Source organism: Myxine glutinosa, chromosome 5, assembly GCF_964187855.1.
Source record: "Myxine glutinosa chromosome 5, kmMyxGlut1.1, whole genome shotgun sequence".
Taxonomy (NCBI): Eukaryota; Metazoa; Chordata; class Myxini; order Myxiniformes; family Myxinidae; genus Myxine; species Myxine glutinosa.
Genome location: NC_136265.1, coordinates 12,033,867 through 12,046,730, shown reverse-complemented (window position 1 = coordinate 12,046,730; position 12,864 = coordinate 12,033,867). Strand labels below are relative to the sequence as shown.

The 12,864-nt window shown below is 46.3% G+C and overlaps 1 protein-coding gene across 3 annotated transcripts in view; it reads left to right on the top strand.

Annotated features, from left to right (window-relative positions):
- Positions 1-12,864, top strand: part of WDR90 (WD repeat domain 90) — a 48,229-nt gene that overhangs the window by 29,370 nt on the left and 5,995 nt on the right. For all 3 annotated transcript variants that reach the window (XM_078777582.1, XM_078777583.1, XM_078777581.1), the window contains 4 exons: positions 7,209-7,320; positions 9,902-10,070; positions 10,180-10,302; positions 10,704-10,872. In XM_078777582.1, the coding sequence (XP_078633708.1) occupies positions 7,209-7,320; positions 9,902-10,070; positions 10,180-10,302; positions 10,704-10,872 (573 nt within the window). The remainder of the gene's footprint in view (positions 1-7,208; positions 7,321-9,901; positions 10,071-10,179; positions 10,303-10,703; positions 10,873-12,864) is intronic.

Below are 12,864 nucleotides of genomic sequence, written 5' to 3'. Positions count from 1 at the left end.
ACGAGATTCCCAGAGGTCCACGGGCAATTGCGAGTTTTATGGTTCCTTGTCGAGTCATTAAAGAGAACATATTTGGAGATAATAGTAAGGACCTGCGTAACCGCCACAGTAAAAGCCCTGCTTGAGAGAATACCACATAGTTATTTGGGCGGTGTATTTTGAAGCAGAAGGTTGCCTCGATCGCTGATGCTGATGTTCACAAGGCCGTGACCCTTATCGGCTCAAAATCCTTTTAACTGTCACTTTGGTCACTTTAAACTGAAGGGAAAATTTATAGGGAGGGCATGGAGATTGTGAATTCAACAACTCCAAAGATCTCTTTGACTTTGCATAGCAGTAAGCACCAACATGGCGACCGTAGTATAGAAATTGTGGGTGGAGCCAGGCGAACTGTCCAACCAATGGGTGGAACGGAATGTTGCACACAGACAGACGGACGAAGAAGCCTATTAGTATATCTATATATATAAAACACAGTTTGTGTGTGTGTAATGTTACCGATAGACTCCTAAACGGAGAGGCTCACGTACTTGATATTTGGCACAGACATGGCCATTGAGCCTGGGAAGGACATGGCCGACCTAAAAATATTTGACGAGATCCATATTTTTTATTCATATTTACCTCAGCGCATTTCAGCGAGGAATATTATACACGGAATCTGACCTGGTGGCAGAGCAGCGCGCTGATTCGCTCAGAGCGATCACGTGATGTTCCATCCCCGCCGCCAGACCATTGAACATAAAACACAGTTTGTGTGTGTGTAATGTTGTAATGTACGGGTCTCCCTTCCCCCGCCCGGCAACGCCGGTACTGGAGGGCGTCACAGGATCGGTGAGTCTCCAAAATCCACTTCGTGCTGTTGCGAAGATGCAGGACGATGTCGCGATTGTTGTGCTGCTCTCCGACCATGAGAACTGCAACGTCATTGTTGACTGGCCCTCCCCTTCCCTCCCCCTTCCCCATCCTCCCTTCCCCCTCCACCCTCCCCCCTCTTCTCCCCCCCCCTATTCTCCCCTCCCCCCCCTCTCCTCCCCTCCCCCCCGTTCCCCTCCCCTTCCCCCTCCGCTCCCCTCCCCCACCCGGCAATGCCGGGTACTTCTGCTAGTAGTCTATAACTGGTACCCGTGGAACATATGCGCAATGTAAAACATGACTTCAACAATATTATCAAAGGAAGGCACAAAGCGTCCCTCCCTTTATATTAGGGATCGTTTCTCTGTACGCAGATTTTACATGGGGACTGAAAATACGTTTCTCGGCTTCTACTGGACCAAATCGGCTGCAAATTCCATAAGTAAATGCTTTGTACATAGAGGTAATATGTTCCAAATTTCAGCATCGTCCGTTTATGCATTATTGAGTTATACTTAGAAAACCCTCAAAATCACATTGGTGTCTGTCCGTCCGTCCGCCCAAAATGTGTTGGCGCTCATATCTCAAGGGCTATACGTTGAAACTAGCTGAAACTTGGAATATACATCGGCCAACAGGTCTAGTTAATGCCTTTCAAAACAAATTCCACTTACGTGCTGTAGTTTTTGCTTTAAAATTAAATATATATAAATACTCATATATATATACATACTGTCGTGCGACTCCGCTTAACACCAGAGACCGCGGATAGGCCGAAACGGATTTAATTGAGGCGACGACCAAACACGGATTTGGCTATAAAACGTGGGAGGAAGATGGAAAATGGAAGGCTAAGGCTTACCTGGATCGCGCCGACGGCAGCTTCGATCCTGCAAGGAAAATTAACTCGACGCGGGCACAGGTTTAACGGGGAATGGAAAATAATACAAGGGTTTATTAAGGTAAAAAGGCAAGGACAGGAAAAGCACGCGCCGGTAATAAAATGTCCTAATCGGGACGTCCCCAAACACACTTCAGATACAGACGAGGGAATGCGAATTAATGAAAATAACACGTTCGTTATGTGCGTCTGTGGTGTGCGAGCTTATCTGTCTTGTCGTCTTTCAGGGTATCGTTCACCACGCGGCTCCAAGCTCCGCTCGTGCTCGCGCGCCACTAGGCCTTGCTCCAAATTCCAAAGCACCCACGAGGTCCCACAGCAGATAAAGCACCGCGCGTCCAACGCAGGCTAGCGGCTCCAAGCGAGGTCGATCTTCACACACGATCGGCCTGCCACGTCCCAGTGAGCTCTCCCGAAGCAAACGTGCAAGAAGCAAGTGAACTCAACTCGGGCTATGACTCAACTCAACTCGGGCTGCGCAAGACGAAGCGCCGGATGTCCAAAAGCGCTAGCTGCGCAAACAAGCGCACGAGACACAAGAGCCACAAGAACCTCCAGAGCTGCAAGACCCGCAAGAGGGCAAGAGAGCAAGACCCGCAAGACTGCAAGAGGACAAGAGAGAAAATGGCGTTCGGCGCTCCCTTAAATAACCTTCCCGCGGTGGTGATGTCAGCCCTGGCGCGCCACCCCATCAGTGCCCTCCACTGACTCGCCGGCTGGAGGTCCATGCCTACCGTGCTGCCCCAACACTCGTTCCCTGTTCCGTGGTCATAGCGCGTGGCAGTCGATGTGGTTAGGCCTGTCGGAGGTGTAATTGGCGGCGGCCATCATCGGCGGTGCCCCGGCCTGGTTTCCTTGCCTGTTCGTCTTTCACAGTCATGTCAGGGAAGGGAGTTATTTAGTGTTGCAATAAAGATCCTACCTAAGTGTCTACAGGTGTGCATTGCCATAAGGGACAAAGGTTTAGCTACCAGGTGTGACACACAGGGGCACTACTCTTTAATCCTTATTTTATTTAACACACGAACATCCTGGTATGTTCACAAGCGGATATCTTACCCGACAAAACGCCTACACATGAAACTTATTACAGGGCAGATTCCTTACCGCGACAGACGAAGCACGTTACCTATTCAGATCTAGCTGGCTCTACATATCACTACCCCACCTGACATAACAATACTTTATTACTGTTCAAAATGTTATTACCCAAATCTAATGAGCTGGCTTCATGGCCTAATGGATAAGGCATCAGACTCCCAAGCTATGGACTGTAGGTTTGAGTCCCATCTGGGTTGAATACTTTTTTTCTTCTTACTTTTTGAAGTATTTTATATCGTCTTGAATAATCAAAGGGAGGCACAAAGTATCCCTCCCCTTATATGGGATCGTTTCTCTGTATGCAACTTTAACATGGGGACTGAAAATGCGTTTGTCGGCTTCTACTGGCATATTGTATAAGTAAATATACATAGAGTATATACACACTTTATACCGACGTCTACTGTTCTCTACTGTTGTGCTTGTGTGCTTCCCTCTCTCTCCCCCCTCTTGTCTCCCGCTCCCTTCATTGTATGTTTTATGTGTCTGTGCATGTTTTCATGTTCAATGTGTTAGTTCTTACATGAGCCTAGATTCTGTAGACAAAACAAGAGAAAAATGACTACAGTGTGGTCACCAGCTGCGACGTGTAGAATCATGAGGATATCCGTTGCAATATGCGCTACCAAATTCGACCAGTCATTAAATTAGACGCATGCACTGGCGTCTTTTTGTCTTTCAGTTCTGGGCTTGTCCTTTGTTTTGCGACGCAACATGCTTCATCAACTGATTACATATAATGTATGGACGTGAATGTTATTTCTGTTGATGTTAATGTTAATTCATTAATGTTATTTATTAATGTTAATTCTGGGTGGCAGAGGGATAATTTGAAACGGGCTTGGTCGGTAGGGGAAGTCCGAGTGTATGCGCATGCGCTATTCAATAATTACACCTAATTTGTGTCAAGTTCTGTGAAACGAGATTGATATGAAAACATTCATGTTGTCTTTGTTGCTAAATTTATTCTGGTTTCTTCAAACAAATCGCGATTTTAGTCCACGATGTTCTTACCTCATACCAACGCACGTCCGAGTGTATGCGCATGCGCTATTCAAAAAGGCACCCAAACAACAAGAACAACAACGCGGTCCTCTCATAGAGCTGCTCGTCACAGCTAAAAAAGGAAAAAAATACCCTTTTAAAAATCTTTTTTGATTTTAATGTGTTGGCTTAATGACCTAATGCATAATAGTCTAGTATCTATGGAGGGTATCAGTGTAACCCACCCCGCCCCCTCCTCCCCAGGATTCTACCAAACCAACTTTTTTAGCTTCCTTTTATGATCCTATTACACATTTGAGATGTTAACAAAAAATTTTTCCCGGCACTGGCGATATTCAAGATGGCGTCCAAAATGGCCACCAAAATGGGTAAAATCATAGAATATGGTATATAACATCTCAAAAATGTGACAAATTGGAGAAATAATCATTGGGATTTGGTTCCTGGTCATTAGTAACGAATTTCCAATGATTGGATTTTGTTGCCATTTTTCAAAATCCAAAATGGCGTCCAAAATGGCCACCAAAATATGCAAAATCATAGAAAATTATATATAACAGCCAAAACCTGTGACAAAATTGTAAATTAATCATTCGAATAAAATGTTTCTTATCATTAGTAACTAATATCTGGTTATTCTAATTCAGTTGCTATTTTTTAAGTTGAGTACTAAGTCATAGTATTCCACCTTGGAATATCTGATGAAACAATAATAGTACTAAAATGGACATTTTATATAGCGATTGTCCACCGTTTATCAAACTATGCTAGCAAACTTTCATTATACAAGGAACACTTGTGATGATTCATAGAATTGCCAGTACTTCGGCATGGAATTTCAGCTAGGAATATCTGGTAACAGCAAAAATGCTATCAGGAACCAAATGATCAGGAACCAAATCCCAATGATTATTTTTCCAATTTGCCACATTTTTGAGATGTTATATACCGTATTCTATGATTTTACCTATTTTGGCGGCCATTTTGGACGCCATCTTGAATATCGCCAGAGTGCCGGGAATTTTTTTCTGTTAACATCTCAAATGTGTAATAGGACCATAAAAGGAAGCTTAAAAAGTTGGTTTGGTAGAGTCCTGGGGGGGGGGGGGGGGGGGAGGAGGTGCATGGATACCCCGCATAGATACTCCCCTATAAAGCATCAGACTCCCAAACTGGGGATTGTTGGTTCAAATCCTGTCTGGGTTGAATTTTTTTCCCCTTACTTTTTCAAGTATTTTATATCGTCTTCAATAAAGTCTTGTACAATGAACAAATACATTTTTTTTGTATTTAAAATGTATCTCGGCATCGGTTGCTAGAGTGAGATGTGCATGGAAGAAGTTTCGGGAATGAGTGGCGTGCTGACGAGGAGGGGAGTGTCGTTGAAGCTGAAGGGAAAGGTGTATGCTGCATGTGTGAGAAGTGTTATGATTTATGGGAGCGAGACATGGGTAATGAACGTAGAGCAGCAACGAAGGCTGGAAAGGGTGGAAATGCGAATGGTTCGGTGGATGTGCGGAGTATCGTTGAGAGAGAGGAAGACAAATGATGAATTGCGAAAGATGATGGGAATAGAGCCTGTGATTGATGCTGTGAAGAGGAACAGTTTGAGATGGTTTGGTCATGTGTTGAGGAAGGATGAAAGTGACTGGTTGAGAAGAGTGATGGAAATGAATGTAGAAGGAAGTAGAAGACGGGGAAGACCGAGAAAGACTTGGCTAAAGATGGTGGAAGAAGAAATGCCGGCAAGGGGGTTAACAAGGGGAGATGCAGAAAATAGGGCAAAATGGAGAAGATTGTCACGGGGCCCGCAAGGCTAACCCCCGCTCTAGCAGGGAAAATGGCCTTAAAATGCCTCTTGTTGTTTGTTGTTAAAATGTATCTTGTGAAAAATGCCAGGGGCATAGAAAAGGCCTCTTTATATGGGATGTGCCATGTGGCAAAGTATAGTTAAGTATAGAAGGGACATTCAAAAAATATCGTGTGCATGCTGTACTACCCTTGTGTTCTTAGGAGGAACCAAGTAATGCTCTAGAAAAGTTAATATAAAGGGGCACCAATTTTATTCATACACCTGCATGAAGAAGTAAATGTATTTTATTTGCCAGATGTAGGGTGCCCCTTTATATTAACTTACCTAGAGCATTACTTGGTTCCTCCTAAGAACACAAGGGTAGTACAGCATGCACATGATATTTTTTGAATGTCCCTTCATTTCTATACTTTGCCACATGGCACATCCCATCATATAAAGGGGCCTTTTCTATGCCCCTGGCATTTTACCCAAGAATGCAAATAACCTCCCACACTCCCTCTCTCTCTCTCTCTCTTCCTCTCTCTCTCCTCCCTCTGTCTCTCTCTCCTCCCTCTCCCTTCTCCCTCTCCTCTCGCTCTCCTGACTTTACCCTCTCCCCTCCCTCTCTATCTCTTCTTTCTCTTCTGTCTCATTCCTCTGTCACTTCTCTCTACCCACCTCCCTCCTCCCCCCTCTTCCTCATCTCTCTTTTCTCCTCCTCTGTCCCTCTCTCACCTTCCCCCTCTCTCTCTCTTCCTCCTCTATCTATTCTCTCCCCCCCCCCTCTTTCCTCTCCCTCCCTCTCTGCCCTCTTTTTCCTCTCCCCCCCCCCCCCTCTCCGTCTTCTTCCCCCTCTCTCTTTTTCCCCCTCTCTTCTCTCTCTCCCCTCCTCGCCTCTCCTCTCTCCCCATCCTCTCTCACCTCTCTCTCCTTTCTCACCTCCTTTCTCCCCCCTCTAACTCCTCTCACCCCAACTCTCTCTCCTCTGTCCCACCCTCTCTTCTCTCTTCCCCGCCCCCTCTCCCGCCTTCCTCTCCTCTATACCCACTCTCTTCTTTCCTCTCAATCCCCTCTCTCCCCTTCCTCCCCTCTCTTCTCCCCCTCTCTCTTCTCTCCCCCCTCTCCTCTCTGCTCCTCTCTCCTCCTCCCCGCATCGCACCAGACCAGATACAATACCGCAGTACCGCAGCCTCACGCGGGTGTGTGGGGGATGCGGGGGAGCACAAGTTCTCTATATGTACCGGGTAGCGCCGCAGAGGGTATTACAATTCACCTTTTTACCTGGGCAAAGCCTGTCATCATGTGTGAGACATTTCTAGTGGGAAGGGGCATCAGGACGAATGGGAGGGAAAGGTGGGTAGAGTGGGCCGTGAGGAAGGGGACGAGGAGGGGGTAGGGGAGGGAGGGATTTTTGGCAAACAGGACAATTAAATGGTTCGTCAGCGAAGCGACGGGTAGGCTCCGCAAGTACTGACATAATTATGAAGAGGGGGTCTGCATTTTGTTGACTGTCTGTTTGGCTGAATCTTATAGAAACTTTTACATTCCCAGGTGTGTTGCTTTGTCGAAGCTACAAGATTCTCAGTGGCAGTGAGAGGAAGAAGGTGAAGCTATGGAATGTCGGAGCTTTGCGAAACTTCACAGACGAAGATACTCCCTCAGAGTAAGAGTGGGAGATGATGAAACAGAACAATGTACTTTGTTTAAAGTTACGAGTGTACTCATATAATGACATCACGCACTTTTATTGAACAACAAGCACATGTCATTTTTATTTGGTATTATCAACTATTGCGCAAATAAACAGGTTTTGGAAAACATCGGGTGGGTTTAGCTTCTGCACAATATGGCACTTTCGAATTGATGTATGAATGCAACCGAGGCCTTTCGCGCATGCACTGTGTGTGCATTTTCAGTGACTCGGTTCTGCATGACAGACACTTTTAACCTTCCATTGCGGCATGAAATCGAATTTAAATTGTCTTTTAAACATAATTTTCAGCATTTGGAGTCTAAATTTTAGACAAAAGAGTGGCAATTTCAAGATGGTTAACCAAACTTGTTCTGTTCCTGAATGCAAATTGGACTCGCAGAAATATAAGAAGTACGGTAAATAAACCATGGATGCGCAGAGCCCAGTTCATAACATTTCCTGTTAATACAAGCAAGCGACGGCAGATACCCACACACACCTAGTAGGTCTCTGTTCCATCTCATGAAACCCACCCACGTGTGGAGATAGCAGCCAACAATAGCAACCTGTATGCACATACTGGATGACGTCACTCACGTCCACTCACATGTGCAGATAGTAGCCAACAATATCAACGTGTATGCGCACACAAGATGGCGTCTCTCACGTCTACTCACTTGTGCAGATAGTAGCCAACAATATCAACTTGTATGCGCACACAAGATGGCGTCTCTCACGTCCACTCACATGTGCAGATAGTAGCCAACAATATCAACTTGTATGCGCACACAAGATGGCGTCTCTCACGTCCACTCACTTGTGCAGATAGCAGCCAAGAATAGCAACTTGCATGCGCACACAAGATGGCGTCTCTCACGTCCACTCACGTGTGCAGATAGTAGCCAACAATAGCAACTTGTATGTGCACACAAGATGGCGTCTCCCACGTCCACTCACGTGTGGAGATAGTAGCCAAGAATAGCAACTTGTGTGCGTACACAATATGGCGTCTCTGACGTCCACTCACGTGTGCAGATAGCAGCCAAGAATAGCAACTTGTATGTGCACACAAGATGGCGTCTCTCACGTGTGGAGATAGCAGCCAAGAATAGCAACTTGTATGCGCACACAAGATGGCGTCTCTCACGTCCACTCACGTGTGGAGATAGCAGCCAAGAATAGCAACTTGTATGTGCACACAAGATGGCATCTCTCACGTCCACTCACGTGTGGAGATAGCAGCCAAGAATAGCAACTTGTATGCGCACACAAGATGGCGTCTCTCACGTCCACTCACGTGTGGAGATAGTAGCCAAGAATAGCAACTTGTGTGCACACACAAGATGGCGTCTCTCACGTCCACTCACGTGTGGAGATAGCAGCCAAGAATAGCAACTTCAATGCGCACACAAGATGGCGTCTCTCACGTCCACTCACGTGTGGAGATAGCAGCCAAGAATAGCAACTTATATGCGCACACAAGATGGCGTCTCTCACATCCATTCACGGGTGCAGATAGCAGCCAAGAATAGCAACTTGTATGTGCACACAAGATGGCGTCTCTCACGTCCACTCACGTGTGGAGATAGCAGCCAAGAATAGCAACTTGTACACGCACACATGATTGCGTCGCTCACGTCCACTCACTTGTGCAGATAGTAGCCAACAATAGCAACTTATATGCGCACACAAGATGGCGTCTCTCACGTCCAATCACGTGTGCAGATAGCAGCCAACAATAGCAACTTGTACGTGTACACAAGATGGCGTCGATGCATGAGTGGTTTACCTCACTAGCTCTCCTGCCAGTTCTACCACACGTCAGGGACTTCGGTCTTGGTGACAGGTGGGAGTGTCCTTTCGGGAGGATCCACGGGGACTGTGGATGGCGGCGTTGTTGCTGCGAAGTTGCTGCGCTGTGAAGCATGCATCCGAGAGGGATTGCGGAGCAAAAATTGGCTTGCAGCCTTTGAATTTAAGCAACGTGACAAGGCGGGCCGAGTCACCGGCATGTCCACCGGGACCTCAGGTGTATTTGGAGCCTCTGCCCGAGCGGTGGACATCGAGAGAAAGACTAATGTGATCCGTTGCCGTTTGATCCATGTTCAGATGAAACTAATCAATAAGCCTGGCACATTCCCAGGAGGCAGTCCCACAAGGTTGAAAGACCACTCACTGGCAGTGATGGTTGAGGGATTGGTAGCACACATCCGTCCACAGTATGGGCCTTGCACTGGTCCAAGGCGTCAGTGTCTCTTGAATGGGCAACTGTAAGATCTCAGCCCTGTCGGTGACCTGAGAAAGTTCTCCAACTTTTCCGTTGGGTAGAGGCACACCCCTTTTTCTCAGGTACTTTTCCAAGTAATTTCGACTTCTTTTAGAAGCTTTGTGAGCCATTTTACCTTAGCATGCGCCAATAGCTGCTGCATCAGTTTTTGCTCTTGCACGCAAAGCATTCTGGGCCAGATTATGTCATTTTGTAAATCCAGTGTTGACGATGTATGTATGATTCTTTGTCACACTAACCATGCTCCGTGTGCTTATATAATAGCACGAACGTTTTGCTGGAGCAAGAAATGCTTTTGGATGGTGCAGTCACGGCGGCAGTATTCGGCGATGACCTGGATATGGGCGTCGTTGGTACTGCAGCTGGGACGGTTTGGTATATTGATTGGATGGACGGATCCAGCTCGCGGCTGCTCAGCGGGCATGCTGGAGAGGCAGGTCTACCTGTTCTATAATCTTCACTCCTTAAAGGATGTACATCGCAAAATGTCGAACTTACTGGCGTCGGCCACTTCAGCTAACAAAGCAACGGTGTCATTCCAGGTCATTGCCCTGGCAGTGAGTTTGGACGGTGGTGCTTTGGCAAGCACATCAAGCTACGGGAACCTTCATGTGTGGGACCTACAGGAGATGGAGCTATTGGTGCAGTTCCACGTGCAGAAGCAGGTCTGATGTCCTGTTGGTTTTGGGGGCTTTTTGAAGCGCTTTTTTGACCCTTTGCTCGACACTCTTCGCTGATCACTTTTTGACTCTTCGGTGAACATTGGACAGGCGCCAAATGCCTAGATTACTGTCACACTCTGTGGCTCATAGTGTTAGATCACAGGCTTTGTAGCAATAGTTGTTTGTGTTTTGGGATGGAGGACCCTAATGGAGTAGGCCGCAATTATAAATTGTTATTTTTGTGCATTACCCATACGAGCGCTGCATTGTGGCATAGGGTGGCCGTTCAAGGAGACGCTACGCCTGTTTTCCTATCCACTGTATGGATTTTAATGAAACTGTAATGTAAAAGCACTGTAATGGGTTTATTCCCGTTTCTCAAGCAAATCTTCTGTGTGCTTTAGGATTGCCGATGCATAGCTTGGAGTCCACAGCATGGTGGAGACAGCAGATGGCTTGCTGGCGGTTACACTGATGGAACATTTCGCTTGTTCGCGCTGCCTGACGCTCATGTGCTCCTCAAAATGAGGCCGCATGTCTGCACAATCAACCAGCTTGTTTTCTCTTGGAATGGTAAGCTGAAACGATGCAACATCACCGTTCCAAAGTTGACATTTATGGAGACATTACGAGTATATCTTAAGGCCCAATCATGTCTCTGACCCTTAAATGGAGAGAACAACCAATCGGCTCTCACCTAATCAAATATTCCCAGCTGTGGATAGGACTTTTATAATTATCAACCCCCTGCGAAAGAAAGCCGCTTACCTTCTGCAGCTTTTCTTGCTTTATGCACATACTACTAAACAAATATATCTTCTTCTTCAGTGATGGGTAAAACATAATATATACATATATATAAACATATATATATATACAGGGGGCTGCAAAAGTAGGTATACAGGAAGGAAACAGGTGGATTGGACGACGGGGAGCCGTTGACTGGCCACCACGTTCGCCGGATCTCACCCCTATGGACTTCTTTTTCTGGGGATGTGCAAAAGACAGGGTTTTCGCACGCAAGCCACGTTCTGTTGATGCCATGATTCAGTACATATGGGAGGCTTGCCAGGAAATTGATGCTGATAAAGACCTTTGTGCCAGAGTGTGCATGGGTGTCCACACTCGACTAGTGGAGTGTGTGAATACCGGGGGCAAACAGTTTGAACATTTGAGGGATTAATATGTTTATTATTGATATGTTTATTATTGATATGTTATTATTGATATGCTTGTATAATCAATAAAATACGTTTTGTTTTTCATTACTGTATACCTACTTTTGCAGCCCCCTGTATTTGTACGGTCGCGAGTCTTCCACGGCAGTCGTGCCGCCGCTAAGCATCAAAAAGGTCCCGACTTTAATTTGGTGTGAATCAGTGTTTCGAAACACGCAACAACGGCGAATCTGCCTCACGTGATTGGTCAAGCAAGCCCACCAAGCGATTCGTTTACAAGCGCTTCAGCGTGAACCCAATCTGACTGTCTCGCGTGTTAATTTCCCAATTTGCTATGTGCTATCGTATAGAGCCCGTCCCAATGACCACACACAGGTTCACATTAACAAGGGGTTTATTTCAAGAAAAATGAAGGGGGAGAAGAAGAGCACGGCCAGGGAGCAGTCATCACAGACTGCAACAAATGACTATAAGGAAAATAACGAAGAGTGCCCTCGGTGGACTTAAAACAGCACAAAACCACATAGGACCAGGCAGGAATCGTGGCACAGCAGGCAGGATGCATGAAGGGGAAACAGCAGGCACACTGACCAACCCAAAAGCCAGGGCGAAGCAGGAACCAATCGGGAAAAAAGGATCAAGGCGGACAGGCAGGAGCCACAGAGAAGAAGAGTGAACCAGGGATTTGGTTTTTAAAGTCCAGTGGGACATGTTGGACCACCCGCAGTGTGCGTCCATTGGCCGAAGTGGCCTCTCAGGCGAAGATATATGGACTGCACTGATTGGCGGGGAAAGCCGAAGAATTTCCACTCGTTGGTGGTACGTTGGCCTTGAGTGTGCCGGATGATCATATATGGTAGTGTTTCTGTCCAGTCTCGTTTCCTTGCGCTGGCACCCCAACATCGCGCTCAGGGGCCATGCCAGTTGGCTGCAAACTCAAGGAGAAAGACCATAAAAAGGACAGATTACAACGAGAGATGTTGAAGAATGCAAGGAGGGAAAAAGGCGGGACTTAGTTACAGACACTTGGGTGGTGTGACTACATTGTTCTAAACATGTGCCTGGTGCATTTCATAAATTAGACAGTTCATGGAACACATTACCCCGTGCTATCTTGAGAACCAAGGACGTGCGTAGGGTCTATGAGTAGCAAATTTGATTGGTCGTAATGACGTAAAATGCCATAACATTTTGTCCAAGTACTGCTAAACGGAAGGGCTTTGAAAGTGCCAAAAAGGCGATTTGTGTTCTTCAGTGTTCAAGTACAGTGCCCTCCATATGTATTGGAACAGTGAAGTCAAATTTGTTATTATTGCCATATACTCAAGAAATTTGGATTTGAGATGAAAAGATGAACATGAGGTAGAGAATACAGAAGGTCAGATTT